The 24,845-nt window shown below is 38.0% G+C and overlaps 1 protein-coding gene across 2 annotated transcripts in view; it reads right to left on the bottom strand.

The window, feature by feature from the left end:
- Nucleotides 1-2,105: 2,105 nt before the first annotated feature.
- Nucleotides 2,106-24,845, bottom strand: part of DENND1B (DENN domain containing 1B) — a 155,653-nt gene continuing 132,913 nt past the window's right edge. For both annotated transcript variants that reach the window (XM_054165461.1, XM_054165460.1), the window contains 7 exons: nt 23,746-23,786; nt 22,823-22,891; nt 20,646-20,702; nt 19,755-19,865; nt 6,706-6,785; nt 5,303-5,519; nt 2,106-4,081 (listed from right to left, as the gene is read on the bottom strand). In XM_054165461.1, the coding sequence (XP_054021436.1) occupies nt 3,530-4,081; nt 5,303-5,519; nt 6,706-6,785; nt 19,755-19,865; nt 20,646-20,702; nt 22,823-22,891; nt 23,746-23,786 (1,127 nt within the window). In that variant the 3' untranslated portion in view covers nt 2,106-3,529. The remainder of the gene's footprint in view (nt 4,082-5,302; nt 5,520-6,705; nt 6,786-19,754; nt 19,866-20,645; nt 20,703-22,822; nt 22,892-23,745; nt 23,787-24,845) is intronic.

Below are 24,845 nucleotides of genomic sequence, written 5' to 3'. Positions count from 1 at the left end.
GTCTAAAACTCCAGCTGAAGCCTGTGTTACAATGCCTGAGAGGGGACTTCAGCCAGTGCTGGGAGTTTCTGATGACCCCAACCCAGACAGCAGCAGTACCACTGAAATGCTAAATGACAATGAGGGCTTCAGTAAACAAGTTCTATGACAGCTTCTATGACTACATTTTTCCTTCAGAACAAGGCTATTTTTTGGAGCTACATAACACCCAAATATGTGGAAGAGCAAACTACTGCCTACTCTACACAGATTGCCCTCTGCATGCATAGAGGGTCGGTAGGGATCACCTCTGCATCCACAGTGCTGTCCTTCCCTGAATACCTGCACTGTTTTTCACCTTGCATCGCAATATACGTGGATGGGAAGGTTTTGACTGGGATGTTATCCATTATGCACAGGGGATTAATCCCATAGGCAATGTTACTTTTGCCTATGTGGCTGGGCTGGAGTCACTACCACTGAGCTACAACATCAAACAATATTCTGAAATCTGGATTTCCACAAACTTATCCCTCCTGAGGACTCCCAGGCTCTACTTCACCAAACCCCACTGGAACAACCCAGAAATACCTTTCTCCTTGTACTGCCCTTACTTTTTGCCTCCCAGACCAGAGGAGTGATACAGCTCATTTCAGGCAGACACCTTTGTAAAACAAACTTGAAGGTTCTAAATTCAAGTCCTAGTCTGACTTTCTTCCTCAGAAATCTGTTCCTGCATGTAAGTAACACATCACAAAGCTTAGTCAAACAACCTGGTATCTCCCTTAAAACAGGAGAAACAGAAAGAGTTATTTTGAGATCCTGAAAAAGAGAGACGACCACAGGAGCTCAGACTGAGTAGAATTCAGTTCTCACCAGCAGCTGGTGATGAATGTTGACATTTTTCAAAGACATTAGGAGGATTACCACAAATAAAAAGCATACAAGTATAAAACTTGTACAAAGTACTGGACCTGGACAATTTATCTTAATATAGAACCCAATGTGGTAATAAAAACACTGCATAAACAGCTTTACATTATCACAAGGACAGAGGAGAACAGTGTTGAACCGGAAACATCAGTTTGGATTCTTATCTATTTGGTAACTGGGTAATTCTGTTTAAGGCACAAAAATTAGCCTTTTCAAAAGATTACTGAAGAGTAAGTGGAAAAGATACAGTAATATTACTAAGTTAAAAATGTACCTAAATTCAATATAGAAAAAAAAGAGCAATTTTTTTAACCCATACAAGGTCCAAAACAAACAAACAAACCAACCATAACATTTAATGACTGTAAACACTCTGTGGGCTTTATAAATAGTAAGGAAACAACGTGGTATAAGCGGAGTAACTATTATTTTGACTGAAATAATCTGAGTTGAATTTTACCTTCCGTCTTCTAGCTCTTTTCAGCCTGCATTTTCACTAAAGAAAAACAGTGAATTATTACTACAATGCCTCAATTTCCAAAGATTCCACTATCAAACTTGCAGCCTCACAGGACTTTCATATTTCCTTCACAAGGGTAACAATAGGACAATCTATGAGACAACAGGAGTTCAGTGCCTAACTGTCATGCAAAGCCAGTAAGAGTTTTCTGTTAGAGAGGTGTTTTTGAAAACCATTTTCTGGCAGCATTCCTGGACTTACATGTTTGATGGTTCTGACAGTGATGGTGACCATAATGTGCATTTTTTTCTATTTTTCTCCTTAACATATCAATATTGTTTATTATCTTTAATAAATGAAGAAAACAAAATATCACCTGGGATGGAACCATGCACAGAAACACCATGTCAGATGCAGAGGGAAAAAAAAAAAAAAAGAGGTGAATTTTTAAATTCTTGTCCAAAATTATGCAAGGACATGAATGAAAATGGGTGAGAAATGTTACAAGAAGAAAAACCTTTGTGTTGCCTGTCTTCTCTTAGCCACACTCTTAGGACACATGCTACCTTTAGGGTAATGGTTAGTTCCAGCAAAGGAGAAGAATGGCCTCTACTGAATCATTAACACCACCTCTAAACAAGCATCCGTGAGCTTGCTCAGCAGCTTTCTCATCTGAACACTCAGGCCTATGCTAAGATCAAAACTAACCATTCATACCAAAGAGAAAGAAAGAAAGAAAGAAAGGTTTCTGACATGGATTTAGAAGAGCAGGAGAGCATTCTTCTCTGGCAGCCATTTTATATCCAGGTGCTACTTTTGCCAGCTACTTTTCAGGTGTTCTGCTGAAATTCACTTCATGTGTTTCCTGTCCTGAGCTACTGTGGAGGACAATGGTAAAGTGGAGAGGTGGAAAAAGTCAAGAGCAGGAATACTGAAAAGTAAAAAATAAAGGGAAGAGTTGCTCCATACAGCAGCAGGAATCTTCAGACTTTAAATATCCAAATAGTCCTCAGGAATGTTGCCAGAAGGTGGCCAAGTGCTTGTTCTAAATACAATATAAATCAAGTCCACTTAATTCTCCCTCACTGAACTTAAATGTTTTGGTTGCTCAACTTGGCTAAAATGTGAGTTGGATATATGCAGCCTCAACTTGAATCTGTAATTTTAGTTTTCTAGTGTTTCAAGTAATTTTTGGTCATGACTCTTTAATAATTTAATTAATTGTGACTTCTAACCAACAGTAATTAAATCTACCCTCAAAAAGCAAATAGTTCAGAGGAGGCACAGATTAAGTTTTCAAACAAGTAGAAAATAAAAAATAATAGAAATCGATCAATTCCACTTACACTTTCCTTTCTAAAACTTTTCAGGTGGAATAGTCTACATAGGGAAATCAGATAATCTGTCTTTAAAGTGTCTTAGTTGTAAACGAAAGTTAATCAATGTCACATTATAATTCAGCACTTCATGTCCTTTACAGAAGAGAGAAAAGCATGTGCTACCTTTTTGAAACCTGGAAGACAGGGCCACAGTTTTAGTTTGGAGTAAATTCCAAGTTACACTCAGAAGAAGTTCCTTAATCTGAAAAAAAAGTTCCCTTTCCTCCCTGCTTTGCTGAAGCAAATTCTCGCCATTGAAAATCATTATTGCTGTTTTGTACATACGTATGTGAGATAGTTAAACCTCTTCTCAAAAGATTAAGGCAATTATTATTCACCACAAATATTAACATTTGTACATTTCAGACAAATCAGATTGCTTGGTTCATTTCATGCCTAATGGGATTAATATAGTACCTTCAAAACCTGGTTACCTTTTAGGTGATACCTTTCCTGCTGCTTAGAGGAAGTAAATGCTAGGAAGCACCTACACCTGCTGTATTTTTAACACAAAGACTAACTAGTACCTGATTTAAGAGTGCATTCATATATCTAGTTCCATTTTGTGGAACTACAGCCAACAAATGAACTGAGTAAACATAGAAGCGGGTGTCCCAATGGTAGAAGATGCATACTCAGCTGAAAAGAATTGCTTTTGTAATCAAAGACCTCTTATTCCTTTTTCATCTTTTGGTTATCATGTTATATGGAGATATATGGAGTCCTGAGTAGTCTCTCCCTTTAATTTCTGATGGGAGTCAAGTTTCTCATTGTTTTCTTACGTTTTGTTTCCACTGCTACTGCTGGATAAGCTATCCTTTGAAATATTTAAACCATAGTGAAAAGCAGAACTCAGTTTACATAATGACACCACTTCTTGAAGAAGCCCACCCTCTTCCAGAGTTTCACTTCCTTCCTTTCCATCTTTCTCCCAAGGGACCAGAATGGATGGATGTTGAGTAAGACTTGCTGGGAGCTGATCTTCTGAGGTACTGCTTAGTGTTTCATTCTGCTTTGCATACTTGGAGGAAGAATAGCCTGCTGTGAAACTTTCTAGAGAAGCAAACTGGGCACTTGGTCGTACTGCAGATGGCAATGTCATACACCTGGTGTCCTCCTTGTCATTAATAAAGGTTTTGTCACTCCTTTCTTCTTCCAGCCTTGAGAGAGACTCTCTGTGGCCACCAGAAGAAAGCTGCTTCCTTGGTGACGGAGGGAGCTGCTTCCCGTGGAGGACACTGTCATCCTGACCGAGGTTCCACTCTGCTTGATCACTAGCACTGCTGCAGAGCAGGGTAAGGTTGCTCTCACTAGGTGCATTTGACTTGTTCTAGGAAGAAAGAACATGTGTTTAACGTCACAAGAAACATCTCTACACTGGCACTTTTGAAGCAGAAACTATCATGAATTTTGTGTGTTCTTAGATCATGTATCCCTTTTAGGTTTCAATGTTACAAAGCAACAACCCCAAGTACAACATCAGACCAAGTGTTTTTACACCAGAACATTCTGTCTCTTATCCTAAGGATCACCTTTGTGAAGAGGAAGGATTTCTGTCTCCGCTGTCCATTCAATCTTTGCCCAAGCAGTTTAGATGGTGAACAAAGGCACACTTTGCTGGTTTGTACCCATAAAATGAAAAGGAGCTGGACTAAAATTAAAGCCAGATGGTATTTCCTTTTTGCTTCAGTAATTGATTATACCAGCTTGCAATATTAAAGTTTTTTGGCCAAAGAAACAAAAATGGGCATTTTATTAATGTGACCCCTGTGTGACACTCTTAATAGAAAATTTTACAAGCTTTTTAAATATTTGCATCAGAATGTGGTGTTCCAGTAAGGAATCTTCTACTGTAAGATCCCTTTCAGCAAAAGTAAATGTTGGACAGCTGATACAAGCTGGAGTTCAAAAGCACTATTGTTTCTTTTGCCTAACATCACAGCAGTGACTTGGTGGGGGTTTTAAAGTTGCAGGCAAGCAGTTTGTTTACATGACAGGATCTGCACAGCTGTACCTAAAAACCAATCAAGAAACCCTCTTAGAAAGCTCTCTAATATTAATTCTATCAGTATTTCAGGTGTTATTATCACGTGGATCCCATAACTTAAAATGGAAACATCACCACATCACTATGAGTAGTTTAAGGATGCAAGGTCAAAATGGAAATAAACACCTTCTAAATTGCATTAAAAAAAAAAAAAAGGACTAAAACCAGCTCTGGGAATACCAAATTCTACATGTAAATACAGCATTATCTGATTAAGAATATTATTACACTGTTCACAGCTCTGAATGTGGTTACTGTTACAAGGGGGAAATGAGGTTCAAGCATGACTTGGTAAACTGGACAAAAGTGTAACCAATCTCATCTGGTCAAAGACCATCAGGCAGTGGCCAGCAAGGGTGTACTGTTACGGAGCCCTAGCAAAACACACTAATTGTTCTAAGGATGCTGCCGCCATATTTGAGCTGCATGTCACTGATTCTGCAAGTGCAGGATTCCACTGTAAAGGGATTGGAATTGTTTTTCAAATGAAAGCAGAAAACTAACCGCAGTCTTGTAATCAATGTCATCCATTGACCTAAAGAAATCCAGACTCTTTGCTCCTGAGAGCTTTCCTTGATCTGAGCTATGTGTGCTCAGCGTGTCCAAAATCTCCCCAAGCAAGTCCATTTCTCCTTGATGTTGAGGAGTTATTCCAGTTTCACCAGAATCATCACTGTCATAAAAGTAAGCAGAAGCTTCTTCACTGTCTTCTGATGATAACCTGAAAACAAAAACTTTTCCATCAGCTGGGAACATAAAAGACATTTTTTTTGCAGCCACTCATGAAAGAAAGTAGAAGAATGCATTCCAAATCTATTGAAAGGGAACATGAACCTGGAATTTCTTTATACTCAAGAGTTTTCCTGAACAGAGATGTATGATATCTATGGAGAGGCAGTAACCATTAGCTGGTTTCCCTGTCTCCTGGCTCTTCCCCAGCCACTGTAATACTTATTTCAAGTCACCTTAATGTGACTTCCCAAATCTTCCCTCCAAATATTACAGTTTCTCCAAAACTGGTTCCTCTTTTTCTTTATCTGTACCTTACATTTAGGTAAATGTAGCTACAGCTTTCCATCTGACCTAGACACACACTTTGTTCCAGTGGCAAGGCTCTCATACTGCAACTCTTCTTGTGCCACATGACCAGCTTTGCTGGAGTACTGCCTATGTCCCAGGAAAACGGGTGCTTTTGTCTCTTTGTCTCTTTTATTCACTGCAATACCCTTACTTCTGACCCCCATACTACTGCAGTCTTTCCCTATCACTGCCCACCCAGAATGCCATTTACAAAGGGTAATTCCATGGCTCAATGTTTAAATTATACCCTTTGAACACTTCCGTAGCTCCCTCTTCCCTACTACATGACAACTTAGGCTGCTTGACTTTGCTTTAAAGGTCCTTTATAGTTTATATATCCATATGTTCATTACCAAAAATAGACTCCTGAACTCAACCAGAGAATGCATCAATGTGACTTAAGCCTAAACTTCTGATTGTCCTCTAACTCACACACAGGATCACCTTGATATAGAACTCACAACGCAATACTTCTTTCAGACCCTTCAGAAAACTTTCCATTGTTATGACCACAACACAAGACTTGAAAAATAGATTAGCTGAGGTCACAGCCCATCATATTGGCATATTATTTTGATGCTGTGTTGTGTTATGAGTTGGTGAAGAGTGATGGTTATGTCAAGCTCTTCTAGGCAACGTGAATAATGGAAAAATATAACAGCCTGTCCCTCTTTCCAAAAACAGGTTTAATCTTTAACTACTTGACATCACCTAGATGGAGAATCAAGCTAGCAGCCTGGACATGCATCACTTGATCTGAGCTTTGCTCAAGAACACTTGTTACCCTTTCTCCAAAACATACACACACAACCAAACAGGCTTCTTACTTGCTTGTTCTCTCCATTTCATCATCATCCTCCTCATCCAAGGCACAATCTTGGTTACTGAGATGTTGGTTGAAACGAGTCTGGAGAACAGAAAATTAACATTGTAATGTTTGTTTATTTTTTCAAATTAAACATTACTTATTTGGAGACTGTCACTTTACTCATTAAGACTTCCAGAGCACTTGCTGAGGAAAACTGTATATAAATCAAGCCTTCAAAGATTGTTCTAAGAGGATGAGGATGTGTAGTCCTCAGGCATCATCAACTAAAGAGCATGAGAACTATTTTTCTTCACAGCCTGTGAAGGGCCTTATTATTTATGCAAAGCCTGGAGTGCCTTATTATTTATGCAAAACCTTGATTAGCAGAAGACTGGCAACTGGAGGAAAAGCAAGTCTAACAGCTACCCTTTCTTCAAGGCATATCATAAAAAAACACTGTGCTTTACTACTTTCTGACTGAAATAATTGGCAAGTACTGGCTGATGTGATCTACTAAGCATGAAGAAAACTGGGTTTTTGAAGTAGCAAATACAAGGAAGTCGGGAGTCTCTTTATATAGCTGTACTTATATTATGGTGTTAAACAGAACTGCAGAGTAAATAGTACGACAGCTCAAACCTCTTGCACTTAGAATGCCTTTGTGCAGGATAATTTACTGTAAATTACAGTTAACTCTGTGCTGGTCTACACTCAGAGCTTCCCATGGGGACGTTGTGTAGAGCAGCTGGTGTGCTGTAAATTCACACACTACCCATGCAGAGTACTCACTAACCTGTTATATCACATTATTATTTAGCAAACAGAACCAGGCTGAAGATTTCTACAGTACTTAAAAAAAAACGAAGTCTGTATCACGGCCAGAACATTTCAGTCAAGAATTTTAGTAACTTGTGTTTCATATATGGCTGTCATAAGGTCTGTGCATCTCTTATTTGGCATCAAACACCTGCAAAGGTTAACTATGCTGGCAATGATCAGGTGAAGAGATGGAAAAGTGGCCATAATTTAAAGACATATGTATAGAATTTGTGCAAAGGGAAAACAGGGTTAGCTAACATTAAAGAAAATCATATGCAAATAAAAAAACAAGTCCTACTGCCCACATCTCATCCCGCGGTTCATCAAATGCCTAAACCTACAAGAAAACCCTGATAGTAGGGATAGTATGGCCTTAATTTCAGACTACAAGGAGCTTGGAAAGCTTGTACTGTGAGGATTTCAGTACATCACCTATTACAGATGTTGTCAATTGTTCTACATGTACCAGGATACTCTCTTAACTTTCCCCCGCCCCTTATTGTCAGGAACATTTCTATGTTCACTTTTAACAGACTGACACATTTTTCTTGTTTAACAAGGGAAGATTTAATTAAAGCAGCAAGTTCTGATAGCACTTTGCCCCTAGTTCTTGATCCAGAAAAAGGAAATGTGATTCTTAATGCATTAAACCAGGTAGCAGTCGGTAGAAGATAAAAGAATTATTACACAACTGAAAACTATGAAAGAACCCAAACTAAGCTTCATACTGTGCAAAAGTTATCAGATGGAATGCAAAGAAAACAACTATTGCTATTTCTAACTCTTTACCAGTTTGGTGAGTTCTTTGTGTCATTCCCACCAGTGCTGTCAATCATATCACTCTTTGCAATTGAAAGGAGGTTAATCACCGTCTTCACTGATACTGTTAAGTGGCTACCTTGCTGATTACTGCCACAACTCCACTTACTGCTTTCAGTTTTATTTATCTTCACTGGGACAATTAAAATACTTTGTTTCTGTAACACTTGTAATCCACTACCTCCCCCAAGAAAATCCTGCTGTGGCATTCGTTATCATTTAAAGCTCTTAACTCTGAACTGACTTGTAAGGCAAAACCCTGCCGTGTCTCACTTTACGGGAATTTGCATCAGAATCAGATGCTGCCATCATATTCTCCTCTGCTAACATACAGCCAATAGCTGGCAGGAAAGAAGATTCTCTAAAAACGCTGAAAAATTTCAGAAACCAAAATCAAACCCAACTCCTGTGCATCTGTAGATGGATTAATTCTGTGAAGGGAATAAAATCCCATGAGATACAACTTGCTGACTTGTTGAAATAACAACAGTTTCAAACAGCATAGGTGGCAAAATTTTAAAAAATCAGAAAGGAAAAGAAAAACAAACAAACAAAAACCCCAACAACAACCAAAAAAAGGAAAAAAAGAAAAGGGAAAAAAAGATGAAACAGAAAGTTGTGCCTTTGAGAAATGAGCTGAATAAAATTAATTAGAATTAGCAAAAAGCCACAGGCAGTGGTCTCTCCTCAAAGTATCTACAAACAGTATCATGCAAGTGTTAGTGAAAGCAAGAATAAAGTCATCTAAAGGAATGTAACAGAGTACACACTGAGAAACCTCAAACTAAACAAAATTGAGAATGGCTGTTTCCTGATAGTCAAATTTGCTCTTTGAGAAACTACCTTTGTTATCAGTTTAAACAATTAGGGGTACAACATTACACAAGAAGGCTTACAAGAACCAGACCAAATAAAATGAGATTTACATACAAAGGAAAAGAAAAGCAAAAGAAGAAAGAAAAATACTTGGCTGTAAATAACAACAATCTCCAGAGTTTACAGTTCTGTAAGCTAGTCATGGAGACAAGAAGCAACACATGTTCCCGAATAGGTGACTTTCCTCTAGGAGCTGTAATAAAAACAACTGCAGAGGGGGATATGCAGACTACTTTGCACAGAAAGCAAGCAACTCTTAATAAATTCCAAAAGGACAACCATAAATTTTTTTCAGTGCTCCACTAGGCCAAGTGACACAGTGCCATGCACCTGCAAAAGCTGTCAAAGTCATTTAAGAAGTTTCCCCCCCATTACTGACGTACCCTGCTGTTTGCAGCTATTTAAGCTTTTAATTTCTGTCTTTTCTGCATTCTGAAGCGTGTAACCTTTTTCTATACCTTTTTATTAAAAAAAGGACAGACTTCTGTTTCCTTCCTGATCAGCATTCTAATAACAAGCAGACCATTTAAATCTATTACACCGCAAGAAGTGATATGGTAACACTTCTTTTTTGCTGCACCTGAACTTTATAAAGTCTTAATAGACTGCTGCCATGGCTTTTTCTATACAGTAATGCAACAAATGTCTTTAAAGTACTCAGTTGTTTTGCATTTTCCAATGTATAATATATCAAAAGATGAACTTGGGCTATTTCATTCTTCTCATCTTCACGTACACTGCATTGCTAGAACCCATCTCTCACCCTGCTCAAAATGTAAGAGAATTCAACATACTTAAACACAACTTCACACTCTCCACAAGGCACTACCAAGCGCCAAGCCGGTGTGTAAAGTAAGGCAAAGGAACAACAGCTGCTGTGAAGACCTATCTCCTTTTTGTATGCATCCTCTTTGTTTTCTGGCCCACTTCAAAAATCTCATTCTGCAAGCGGTGAGCTACCTGTACAGTTGCAGTAAATGCTGATCACTGAAACCAGGGAAAAAGAGGTGCTGACAGCATAAATTCAGGGAGAACCAATCAATGTGAGAACAGGTCTTTAAACTGTTCTGCTTGCTGGCAACCTCACAAGATGTACTACTTTGGTGTAAAAATGTAGACAAAATACGTGAATGCTAAAAGATTTAAATGTAAGATAGTTACATTCTTGATTGGGCACAGAAGTCAATCTGTGAAATGTCAGCTTTTCATTTAATGCTAGACCTTTCAGAAGCACAGCTTTCTGGAATGAATGCTTATTGATTGATGCTAAGGCAGGAAGTTTAACAAGGCTGCTGCTATTAATTGTCCTCGAAGTGAGAAACAAATAAACTCTTGATAAATGGCAGCACAGATGTAATTTCACATTTACTGGCTACTCAATACATCAACACGTATAAAGTTTCAAAAAAAGAAAAATATCTGCTATGGTCTAAATCTATGAAGTACTGTTTCTTTTTTCTTTTTCCTTAAAAATTTAGGGATTATTTATTCAGCACAAGAAAGCAAAATAAATGCAAGTGCCCTGTTATTTATGACTTAACATTTTATTTTACCTATCCTCCTCTGTAACCCAACCACAGATGTAATCACGGCTTCATTTTCAAGAGGGAGGCAAAAGACTTCTCTATCAAACTTTGTAGTTAAGCACAACCTGTTGCCTTACTTTGCAGTTAAAGACCATGGACTAAAGCAATGTATAAAAAAAATCACACTAAAATAGTTCACATTACATTCCACAGGGACTGGTACTGATGAGGAAGATGGAAAGAAGACATTTAAAAAGAAGTACAGTTTCTAATCTTTCTCTTCATTAATCCTCTTCTTTTTTAGGATATGGTACAAGCACAAGAAATGCTAGGGATAGCAATTAGCTATACAGACACCAGGCCAGGGTAGATCCAAACAATAATTCTGGATTATTTTTTAGAAATGAACCCTTCAAAAGACTACTTGTGTGCTTTTCCTTACAGAAAGTAACACAAAATAATGATGCATCACAAAACCATAATGCTCTGTTGTCAGAAAAGTTGTTCTAGATATTGATTAAATAGATGATCTCTAAGATGCTGTATTTGCTTTTTCATTCTACCTTTTTAATGACTATGACAGCACAGGACTCATGGATGATTTCAAAATCAACAATGTTAAATTTAAAAAATCTTCATCCTTCCTAGGGTAGAAACTTTCTGTGAACAGATTCACTCATAGAGATGATGCATTTGAAAGAACACTAAGTGGTTGGAGACATCCATGAGGCAAAACTGTCGTCAGTTCTGAGATCCTGCTAAAGTGATAGAGAGATACACACAAAAAAGTGAGTTCCAAATGTCAGAAAGAAATAATTTTCCGGAAAGCAGGAAATCTCCACACATACACAAAAAAAACCCCAAAAACCAAAACAAACCTAACACCAACCACCAAAAAACAAACACAAAACCCCAAACAACCCAAAATCCCAAACAACAAAACCCCATCTGTTTAGTGACATAGACAACCAGAAATGTGTAGGTTAGAGTCCAGGCACAGCACTCTGAAATGTAGACTGTAATGCAACAGAGATCTCCATTAACTTCTGTAAAGTTAAAGAAAACATCAATATCTGTGCTGAGGTAGAATTTGTTGGAAGGATGATACATGGCAGCCCAATTGTGGGCTCCCCAGTTCAAAAGGGACACAGGGATCTACTGGAGAGAGTCCCATAGAGGACTACCAGGATGATTGAGGGACTGGGGTACTGCCCTATGAGGAGAGGCTGAGAGACCTGGGGCTGTTCAGTCTGGAGGATATTGAGAAGGGATTTGATAAATGTTTATAAATATCTGAGGGATGGGGGTCAAGAGGGAGGGGACAGGCTCTGCTCACTTGCACCCTGTGATGGTACAAGGGGCAATGGATATAAACTACAGCACAGAAGCTTCCACCTCAACATGAAGAGGAACTTCTTCACTGTGAGGGTGACAGGGCACTGGAACAGGCTCCCCAAAGTGGATGTGGAGTCTCCTTCTCTGGAGACTTTCAAGACCTATTTGGATGCATTCCTGGACAACCTGCACTTGATTCTATGGTTCTGCTCTGGCAGGGGGGTTGGACTTCATGATCTCCTGAAGTCCCTTCCAACCCCTAACATGCTGTGATCCTGTAAATCTTTTGAGATATTTACTCATGGATAGCATATTACAATTACTCATGTTCTGAATTGGTTCTGTGGTGGAAAGTTAACAAATTCAAAGCTTCCTACTTTTTCTGTATGCTATACTCCTGAACACAGATAGTATTTAAGAAATTTCTAATACTGATTCAACTTGCTTCTGCAAATGTTGTGGATTTTCTTTTTAAAGACAGTTCTGTTTTCCTCCAGAATCACAAACAAATTCCCATTTTCTCAGAAGAATCACAGACTGTTATTCCCTCGGGAAGCCTGCACCATCTCCTGGCCCACTGAATCAGAGTGAGGCCTCACACTGCCCACAGTCAGATATCAGCTCCATATAGCCAGATTTCATTCATTCTTCTCAATGGCATAGAGGCTATTCTTAGCAAAACCAGCCATTTACAGCTGACACACTGTGGCACCATGCCACAAATCCTTCTAGCTGCAGAGTGCACCATCCGAAGGCAGCCTGGCTGCACTTTAATTTGCAGCAAGCAGCATTGTTAGTCTTTTAAAACAGGACACAGAGATTTTTCAGTGCTATTTGCAACAACTAAAGTGAGCAGCTCTTCTATAAAAAAAAAAAGCATTCTTCATGGATATTTTTTCTTTGGTGTGTGGACAATTTTAAGAACCTGATTCTCCCGAAGCAATTTCCAGTAAGTCTGGTAATTAGCAGAGAGATTTCTCAAGTGATGTTTACTGCAAAACTCAAAGAAGACCAGGCAGCCACAAGGTTCATCAGTGCAGAATGAACAGCAGAACCCTCTTGCAGAGACTTGCAACAGCCCTTTGCTTTAACCGTGGTGAGCAGAGATTAAGACAGAGAAAAGGAAAGAGCTCACACTAATAAAAATATTGAAATAATAATGAAAAAGCTTTACAAACTTGTACTGCTTCTCTTTTTCTTCAGATGTGTTCACTGACTGAATGAAAATCAGTCACTGTCACTGTTTAGAGGTTATATCTACTGGCTTCTTGGGGTGGTGGTGGTGTGTTTATACCTCCATGTTGCAGTGTACATTCCTGAAAATAAAACTATGCATGATACCTGAAAGCACCTAAATGTTTAAGCTGCACAAGCTCCAGTACAAAAAGAAATAAAGTAAGAGAGCACTGCCTGATTTCTAAGAGTTGCTGTGCTGTAAAAAGCCAGGTTTATAGACAGCAAAGGACACGCATGTGCCTGCAGCACTCCAGAACGGCATCAGAGCCACAAGAGGGCACTCTCGTAATCTACAATTCGAATTTTTGCTGCCTAGCTTTTTCTTCTTTAATTAGAAGGAAATCTGACTGTTTTGCAGAATGAAGAGATCTTACTGACACACCAAGACAAAATGTTTTTTTTTCTCCAATTTAAAGGAAGCTAATGATATCTACAATATTTTCGAATTATACCCCACTAGCTACAGAAAGAGAATTTACTCATCAACCAAAGCTTCTTTTGAAACTATTTTACAGAAACAAGACATAATTGACATTAAAAACTAGTTCTCAGTGCTTATGACATCTGTAAACTGGAATATTTTAGGCAATGAGAGCAGAAGTACCTTCAGGCAGATAACCAATATTATCTGTGGGTGTTAAGCATAGATGTGATCTCAAGCACATTTTCTTTATCCAAATACAGACGAATGCCCTTAATCGGAGCTTTTATGATTCTGAAATTATTGTGGAGTTGTCTGTAGGATTCTTTTTTTTTTTTTCCTCAGTATTCAGTCACCTTATACAGAACATATATATTCAGCACTGCATTATCACAAACATTTTGTCTCCTCTTTCATGTTCTCAGGAAAAAAAAGTCTGCAGAATAGCCTACTCTCACCACCTTTTTCAGGTTAGGAGGGTAATCAGTTAGTGGAAGCCCTTTGTAGCTAATGATTATGTCATTTATTTTCCTGGCCATTGTAGGGATACTGATACATGGGGCACTCCTGAAGGTAAGGTTATTCTGAACACATCTTCCTGCCTGACACTTGCTATCTTTGTTGAACATAACCAAAGTAAAGTTCCTGCAAGCTGAACTGCATGCTGTCTAGTTACTAGGACACAGTTCAATAAAAGTGTAAACGCTTTGACAGAAGACTGAAAAATGGTAACTGTCTTCTGTTTGAGAATACCAAGAAGAAACTTTAGTCTAACTTGGGATTTATTACCTTCTTAGATACTCATTTAGATCCTGCAAAGTCACAAGAAGTAGTTAATTTGGTTTCTTCAACATACAAACAGTATCACAGTATAACAAAGGTTGGAAGAGACCCCAAGGATCATTTAGTCCAACCTGTCTCGACAGACCTCACGACTAGACCATGGCACCAACTGCCACGTCTAATCTCCTCTTGAACACCTAAACATTTAAAGCAGTGCTGACACACAGATTCCTGGCCAATCCACACCTGGAATCCAAAGGCCTGTTTCCGTTATGGCTGCAAGGTATGCCCAAAGTGCATGCCCAAAGATACAGGTATTACACACACTTCCTTAGAGACAAGGGGACATCATTAACCTACTCATTACAAAGTATTCTGCACAGCTCCCAAAATGTTTTATTAGCCACTAAATACATCAGGACTACTGAAATGCTCCATTTTCAATAAGCTACACTATGACATGGTACAAAAGTAAAATGACAAAAATCATAGTCATGAAATCAGCTTTGTGGCATTCTATCCAGGTTCATGATGAACATGCTCACTTTTTAATCATCTGTTAATTAGGAATAATTTCACAGATCTCTCATTGCATTTAGGCCCCTGTCTCCCCAGAAATCTGCATTAGCTGGGAGCATATAGTGAAACAGAATTAAAACAGATGATGAAAAATCCGAATGCAGAGTGTAGTCTAATTCATGCACTGCTGCTCCTCCTCATCAATAGTTAAAGGAAGTCAGCAGCATCATTGGCAAGATACTGCAAACAGAGTCAAAGCAATCCCATGCTTCCATTAATTTTTATTTGAAAAATTTTAGCTGGTAATGCCTTTAATCTTAAATCTACACACTTAATTAATGCAGGAGATAACCGTACCAGAGACATAGCATTAGATCTAGGCATTAAATGGTTAAAAGCCATGCACATGCCAAGGTTTTAATAAGGCTTAACAATAAAAAGCTTCAATATTCCACTTTCACTAGATTTTGTTGTGGTTTTCCCTTGCTTAGGGCAATCCATCTGTTAATGTTGACTTGCAGTACAGTTAGGCTCACACACGTATAAAAAGCCCAGAGCAGCTAAGCCAAGCAGGAGCGAGCCCAAACGAGTGTTACAGGGATAGAACAATTCATCTTCAGCACAGATCCATGGCGCACGCGCCTGCACCCAGGCCTCAGCTCCCCTTAGCTCCTCTTTTAGAAAAGCCTTCCAAAATACAAATGATAGGAGGGCAAGCTGATCATTCCAGTCTGCAATAACACATTGAATTCTTTATCCTCCAATTAGGTTTTGACAGCTACTTTACGTGCCATGATTTGTTCTGATTTACTGTTAATTGCTATTGCTGATCTGGGGAAAAGAAAAACAAACTGAAATGACAACAACCAATAAAAACCCCCAAAACCCAACAACCCCACCAAAAAAACCACCAACCCCAAAATAGTAAAACCACTATGACAGCAGTGACAAAGCTTGGTAAATATTCATTGTTGAAAATGACTCTGCACTGTGACCAGTCCTGGTATTCTCACTGGACCAAACTGGCCTTGTTTTCAACAAAACCAGAGAAGTATCCTTTCCCCTGAGCCCTGTTAGGCTGAGGCTGCAGTTGGAACTGTCATCTTCACACAAAAGCAAAGGGGTTGGGTTTTACAAACGCAAAGCCTAATTGGGAGATCTTCATGGCTTTACCCTTGACATTTATTAAAGCCTCATCAACAAAACAGGAAATAACCGCACTAATTAGCAGACCCACATGCAAACTACTCTTTGTTGGAGGAAAAGTAGATTCACTTCCTATTGTAAAGGAAATGTTCTCCCAGACCCCAAAATCCTGTTATGAACCAATTATTAAAATGACCTTTTACAGTGAAACAAACTTTCCTATGATACACAATGCCTCCGTGTAAATATGTTTCACAGCATCTCAGACAACTGTTAGTGTTTAACTGTTTCCAGGAAGTGGGGAACAAAAAGCTCAGTGTATGCATCTAACAGGACATGAAGTGTAACACCAATTTTTTTACATTTACAAGCTTCTACATGTTTCAGTATGGAAGATACAGCAATAAACAAGGTGCCTCTTGTTTGGAAATGAGATGAGCATTAATAGCAATCTCCCTCTTATTGTTTGTTTGTTTAGCTGACGTTGCAATTTAATACCTGGTCCTTAGTTTAAATACACAAGGTGCAAGTACTGCATGTTAGTACTATCCTTATACTGCTGTGAACACTTACAGGCACCATTTTTGAAATCTGGCTGGACAGGTTCATTTGCAGGGTAAAGAGTTATAGGGGAAAAAAAAGAATTAAAACTGACAATAGCAATCTGCAAAATTCACTTCTTTGAAATGGTAGCCTCAGCAGTAGATCAAGCATAGTCTCTCTCACACACAGCCACTTACGAATATAAATACAGATCTTTATTGGATATTAAGTTGAAAATCACCACTGATCCACAGATTCTGTATTTATGTCATCTTATGCAAATACCAAGAATCATAGAATTGTTTTGCTTGGAAGAAACCTTTAAGATCATTGAGTCCAACCTTCCAACTAACACCATCACAGCCACCAAACCGCATCCCAAAGTGCCATGTCCACAAAATCAAAACATGAGAAGCAACAATAGACTATTGTTTTTTAGAAATAATTTGGTTTGTTTGCACTTGAGGAGGAGGAAAAGGTGGTAATATGTGAGCGAGCTGCAAAGGAAGCTGTGGAGAGCAGACTTCTTGGGAAGAGATCACCATTTGCTCCTTTCTGCCCACTAGGCTGAGGTGACATTGAGGATGAGAGCTGAGGAGAGCACATGGGACCTTCAGTTTGCAGCAGGGCAGAACTGCAGAGCTCTTAGTTACAACGGTTTCTAGTAAACAAACCCTCCATAGGTACATGTATATGCATGTGTGTACACATACACACTCATATGTATGTAAAGAAAACCAGATAGATATGCATTCCTGTCATGCTTTCAAAATTAAAGGACCACTGGTAGAAACAGCAACAGTGATATTGAAGGATTTAGCAGTACACAGCTGCATGAGCACAAAAGCATGGAGAAGCTAAATCGCTCTGTCTGAACACAGGCCTTCGAAAGAAATGTTTCACTGCACCATGGTAAATTATATTCCTCTGCAGCCCTAGACTCCTGTACCTAACAGCAGGCAGCACCACTGTATCAGTAAACTACTGCAGATCTCTTTAATAAAAGCAGCCTACAAGAATTCACTGACCTCAAGGGGACATTCATGTTGTATCTTTACACAGGCATCCACAATTGTAGATTTACCTAAACTAATTTGTGAATGTTAGCTTATAATGTATTAAAAGCTTTTTAGTACTTATCATTATCAAATTACTAGGGGGGGGGAGAGGAAGTTGCTACATATTGCAATGACAGATACCTAATAAATATTGTAATAACTGATCAGTTAAACTTTAGCTCTATATTAGAATAGAATTAACCAGGTTGGAAAAGACCTTTGAGATCATCAAGTCCAACCTATCGTCCAACACTATCTAATCAACTAAACCATGGCACCAAGCACCCCATTCCAGTCTCTTCTTAAATACTTCCAGGGACAGTGACTCCACCACCTCCCTGGGCAGCCCATTCCAATGGCCAAGCTCTCTTTCTGAGAAGAATTTCTTCCTAACATCCAGCCTAAACCTCCCCTGGTGCAGCTTGAGACTGTGTCCTCTTATTCTGGTGCTGGTTGCCTGGGAGAAGAAACCAATCCCCCACCTGGCTACAACCTCCCTTCAGGTAGTTGTAGACAGCAATAAGGTCTCCCCTGAGCCTCCTCTTCTCCAGGCTAACCCCAGCTCCCTCAGCTGTTCCTCAGAGGGCTTATGCTCCAAACCCCTTACCAGCTTTGTTGCCTTTCTCTGGACACATTCCAGCAACTTAACACCCCTAAACTGAGGGGTCCAGAACTGGACACAGGACTCAAGGTGTGGCCTGACCAGTGCTGAGTGCCAGAATGACCTCCCTGCTCCTGCTGGCCACACTATTCCTGATGCAGGCCAGGATGCCACTGGCCTTCTTGGCTACCTGGGCACACTGCTGGCTCATGTTCAGCCTACTATCATTTAAATGGTGCATCTTCTCTTCTGATACTCAGTGAAGAAAAATCTACTGTACACAAGATCCTGAAAGACTGCAGGCACCACAGCTGCCTATATATAAAGCTACACTGAGGTCACAGTTTAAAACTTTTTCACTGGCTTTAAGAGATCATGAAAACATGTACAATGTAAAACCTGCCAAAATAATTAAAGCAGAAAGTCTTTGTATTATTTGTAACCCTACTAAAAATAATTAATACTGATGTACAATTTCAGCATAATTTAGCAATAACCTTCCTCAGTTCTATCACATTTCTCAAACTTTACATTTATTGCAGGTAAAAACTAATTCAAGATCAAATTAAATAGACAATTCAGATTTTTATCACTGCAATATCTAAGGTAAAAAAATAAACTCAAAGCAAATAGTTAAATCAGATGGACTGCATTTATCTGCTTAATTATCATATGAGGAACATATATACATAAAAAAAATATCACATAATCACAGAACTGTCATGGTTGAAAGGGACCTCAAGGATCACCCATTTCCAACCCCTCTGCCATGGGCACCAACACCTCACACTAGATCAGGTTGCCCAGAGCCCTGTCCAGCCTGGCCTTACAAAACTTCCATCCATAAGCATTCATTACATGTATTAAGAACATGCAATAATGGTGTCATGTACAAATATATACTCACACAATAAAATATGTACAAATGCAGGTATACATTCCTAAAAAGGAAGTGTTGCAAAATCTATTTTGTCTCTGAAATACAACTGTCAAAATGAATCCAAAGATATTAAAACACTTGCCAAAGTTCTGACACTACACCTGTTACTTCAAATCAAGACTAGATAAGATTAGAGAACAAAAAGACAAGACACTGACATTGTATTAATTAGCTGATTTAGTAATAATAATATCCTACACAACTATCTGAGCAAGGTTAAAGGCCATATGACTACCACACCAAAGAGCTCCAGTGTAAGAAAATTAAAAAGATAACACAGATCTGTGAATAGACCAGAAAGCATTTGCTGCCCAAAGCCTGTTAACCACACTATCCAAAGACAGACAGTAAAATAATCTTAAATGATTCACTGATGCACTACCATAAATAGCAAAATATTTTCCTTCTTTGTGTATGAATAAGACCAGAAGTTTCAGGTATCTTACCTGTGCCAGCCTTCGTTTTTCTGAGTTTGCTCTTTTCTCGTAATGCAATGTGTAGACAGGAGTAGTCTGTACTGCACCAGCACTGCAATTTCCATAATCTTCCTCACTCTCCTATACAATAAACCAGATTTCAATTCCTTTATTTATAATCGTTATCTGCAAACGCATCCTCCAGATTATGCATGCAGAATGCATTCCAAATTATCTTGCCACAATCCATTACTGTCATGAAAATACCATCTGTAGTAAGAAAATCAAATCTAGCTTTTCAAGAAGCTGAATTATCAACATTGTAATTTAGAAGATGAATTGTTCAACCATCCAGGCAATATTTTTGTAAGTTTTCCTAAAATAGCATAAAATATATCTAAAAACTGATTCCTTCTCCTTACAGAAAAATCCTATTTGGAAACAAAATTTTAGATGGAAAGTATAAGCCCTAAAGCATCTTTTCTGATAGTACAATATTAATTTTGCAAAATGAAACTATTCCTTCTTGTTCATACATCTTATGAAACCAAACCGGACAACTACACCTTCTGAAATGCTCTGTACTGCAAGACTCTCCCTTCTCAAATTCTCAGCTCGAAGCAAAGGCTTCGATTGTGATATCAAAGCAATCAACTTTATGAAAACATACATCCTGTTAATGTATCTTTGAAGACCTCTGTTGTTCTATGATAAAATATGCAAACAATAAAGAGATTATTCCATGGATGCATAGAATGACAGATAATTGCCAGAGGGCTTGTTATGAAAAATGTATTGTTGAACAAAGGGCTAAGCATATTTCAAAAGTCATTAAAAACACAAATCTCATGTGATTTGTAAAGTACAAGCTTCAAACTGATACAGGAAGCAATGCAGGAGAGTAAAAAGTACACTACGTACCTTGTGTTTTAACTTACTCTTCACTTCTTTTATTCCTTGCCTTGCCTGATTTTTTGCCTAGAAAAACAAAAGGACCTAAGTAGCAAGACACTGGTTGTAGCCACTGAACATGTTTTACAATGCCATACTTATTTTAACTGCTTTTTAAAATTCCTGGTGGCATAAGGGGCAATAACCTTTACTACAAGTTTCATCCATTCATTTTAAATATATTTTGTATATTCCTGCTTAAGGGATTTTTTTTCAGTACATGCATGCCAGTGCTGTGAAAAATTCTCCAGCATTGCTAAGGACAGGCTAAAAATGGTTGCATACATCACCCCTTTATTTGAAATGGTCCTTTAAATTTGGAAGGGCAGTAAGGCATGTTGGAAAAATGTAAGATTTTCAAGATGACTGCTACAGTGTTCCAGTCTGGCAGCTTGCTGGGCAACATCAATCTTAAAAGAAATGAAGTGATTTCATATGCAGATGGAGATTTTTGCCCAGTGTTGCTGAACAGCATAGTGGGTGCTATTTAGGGGAGAATTCTGAATGTATTAAAATAGGCAGTCAAGGATCACTGTTGCATAGAAAACAGCCAAGAATATTCTTCAATAGAGAAATGAATTATCAATACAGAGTATCGTGTACTTATGCTAAAAAAAGAAAAAGAAGTATTTAAAAGAGAAAGGCAGAGGGAGGAGGGCAGAACAGAGAAAAAGAAAAGATGGGAGAACACATGACACCAAAATCCCTAACCAAATCAGAAAATGAGGCATCTTTCTCATAAAATATAGGATAAAAAATATAAAAGTTTTCAAGGTTCTCTTGAAAACAGGGCTTAAAAAATATATTCAAGGGTAAAGATATAAAGCCAGAGATATATTTCTATGGTTTCCTATACATATTCAGAAAAAGAAAACAATTTTCTGGAATCAAAAGGTCAGTGTGTCTTTTTGATCCTTAAATCATACATCTATAAGCTCAGTAGCAGCACAATGGGGTGCCATGTAGCAGATGCTAACCTAAGAGCCCCTTTAAACTTCTCAGATCATGCTCACTGCATTTGGATGAATTCTGGAGTGCTTTGTTTTAACTCTGAGGGATGGTACCAAGCACATACTCATGGCCACCAATCAATTATCTAACAATTAAGAAATGCAGGTTTCATTCCTTTAGTCATAGGCTTGATAAAAGGCAACAGCATAAGAATTTCAATGGGGTCTAAATAGGAACACCTTATGCACATAGTTCCCCACAAAAATTACTAGGGTCTAAGCTAGTGTGAACTGAACAAAAATAATTTGCAGATAACCTGTTAATGAACCATTTTTAAAGTTGTAAAGGAGCCTATGAAGTATATAATTAATACACCTGTTTCTCTCCATGGCTGCTATGTTTTCTACTGACATAAATTTAAAAATTCTGTTTGAAAACTTTACTTAAAAAAACACTAAGCTCAGACTGATGTACTGATTTATTCAGGACTACTTATCATGCATCCAACTAATGAAATATTTGGAAAAGCAAAAAGGAAGCCAAAAGTATTTTCCCATCTATTAAAAATGTTACCTGAAAATACTTTCCACTTCATTTTACACGATTGCTGCTTTTCTGTACTGTGTAATTGGTTTATTGGCTAGGCAGCCTTTGAAAACATGATCTTTTAAGCTCAAAAGTATAAGCATTAAATCCAGTTAAACCTGAGTATTCTAGTACAATCTTTAAAAGAGCAGATGACAAAAAGGCTGCACACATTACTGATGCTTTACCACATCTTTTCAGTAGCACAGCACTTAATGCCAAAGTGAAATTGCATCTGTGTAAGCCAGGAGCCCATTTGTCTGTATTTTAATCATGGCACCAGGTTAGGACGAGTTTAGAGTTGTGTATCAAATATCTAAATGATATCCAAAGGAAGCATCTATTATGCATTATGATTGAAATAAAACCAGCACAGAGGTGCTTTGAAAATGTCTGTTGTTATGTGCAAGCTATCTGGAAGATTCTGAATCAACTCTAAATCACAGTGCTGCATGAGAAAACAAATTAAGCTAAAAACTTTCTACAGGCTGAAGTGTTTTTCTGCAGTGCGTGTACAAAATGCTTAGGCTGTTGAATATTCAGGAAGAATGAGAAGTTATAAGAGGTTGCAGCATTTTTATGTATTATTTATTTGAAATAGATGATCTTACAAATTTATATGCTGTTTTCACAGCTGGAGTGGCTTTGGTCATTGCTGTGTTGATCAGTGCTCCACCTTTCTGAAATACACAAAAAAATGTATTTTAGTAACATCTTAGCACAAGTCAAACCTTAAAACAACAGGAAGGAAAATAAACAGTGTGGTGTAAAGAAATAACAATCTTCCTTTTAAATCAGGAAGAATAACCACAGCTGTGTTTCCTCCTCAACCTGCTGTCTGCAGCTACCCAAGGGTTACAGCACATCATTATCATAGCTGACACATTTATCAATGCATTCTAACAGAATGATGTATTTTCATTCTTCATTCATTGTTACCATTTCAAAATCAATTCAGAAGCTATGGTAATTTTTCACGTGTTCCTATCATATTTATCATGCAACTTAAGAATACTTTAACCTGACAGGAGGAAGTATCTTGTTTAATCACAGGAGAATTCACTAATCTAGAACAATATTTTTTTACTAATCTTGCAGAGTAACAAGGTTATACCAAGGGTCTTCTGCTAGTCAAATTGCACAAATATGTATAAGAAAACTGCTATTTACTAGAAGTGATAAACTTCATATCAAATTGCACTGTCACACCTAATTCACAGTTGTGGAACATAACACAATACAGAAAGCAGTGAAATCCCTGACGGTACAGACAGGAAAACCTTGTGCATTTTGGTATTGGTTTTGTGTAGGGGACTTTGGTTTGATTTGGTTGTGGGTTTTTTTTAATTTTCAAGAAAAAACAAATCAACACAACACCACACCAAAGTTATTGCGTATAACAAACACATTACTTCTTATAAAATGAACTTCTTCCTTGGAAATGAACAAATTTTTACCATTACATAAATGCAAGGAAAAGGACAAAGATGTAAAGAACATAATGGCTCCTATAAATACTTGACCAAGTTAATACCTTCACTGTATGCATCCACTGCTGATAAGATCTTGAGTTTCCTGAAATAGAAATATAAAGTGTAGCACAGTTAAACATCCAACATTTTAAATGTTTAAACCCTCTGCATAAAAAAATTCCCTTAGAGGATTATTCATTAATTTTATTTTTACATTCCTTGTTTATCAGGGAAGAATAAGAATATGTGTACACAAGGAAAAAAACTCCTAGGTGTCTCTTACTTCATGTTTTCTATTTTCCTTGTACAAGGAAACCTCTCCATCACACATAGATTTTAATTCCAATTGAGGCAGAAAGAGAAATTAAAACTACAGTAACACACTGCTATAAAGTCTGAAAAGAAAAATGTCAACTCAATGGAAAGAATAATATACAATGAACTACACTCAAGCATACTGATGCCACTGGACACAATCTCAAGAACAAAAATTACAGGTACTGCAGATGGAACCATCCCAGGGAAAAGTCTACGGATTAGACTCCTGTGCAGGAAAAATCCTTTTAAATTATTAACTGCATCCATTTTCTTTCACAAAGGGAAAACCTCTAAAAGGCAACTGAAAACTCTTGGCTTGCATAGGACTGCTGAGGACTACGCACCAGTAAGTGGGCCATGAGGACAGGGTTAAATTCTATTGATGAAGAAATGAATACTATTTCCCACAGGTGCTTCAGCTGAACACTGAAGACTGAGTCCCTGAGGTCTGAGGAAGTTTAAGAGTGTATCAGTCACTTGAACACCCCAGTACTGCGAGCTGTTACTGACCCCAGACAAGACATTCATGTTGACAGCAATGCTGAAGTTTCAAACACAGAGTTTAGTCACTTTGTAGGGATGTGCTGATACTTGCTTGACATGACAGACTTTTAATAGGAGTTCTCAAAACTTCTCCAGCTTTACAGTAATCAATTAAGGCTCTTGTGGAATTATTGCATGGGCTAGTGGAAAGCCAAGCATTCTCCAAGAATGTGGGCTGAGAACTAACTCCATAATTTTAAAAGTATTGCCAAGTTTCTTAAGGAGGTGAAAATAGCTAAGCTGTTTATGCTTCTATCAGCTACCTTTCAGCCCATTCATACAATCACTGTTTTAGTTGAAA

Source organism: Dryobates pubescens, chromosome 11 (assembly GCF_014839835.1).
Source record: "Dryobates pubescens isolate bDryPub1 chromosome 11, bDryPub1.pri, whole genome shotgun sequence".
Taxonomy (NCBI): Eukaryota; Metazoa; Chordata; class Aves; order Piciformes; family Picidae; genus Dryobates; species Dryobates pubescens.
The sequence above is the reverse complement of the archived record's forward strand: the minus strand, read 5'-3'. Positions and strand labels throughout refer to the sequence as shown.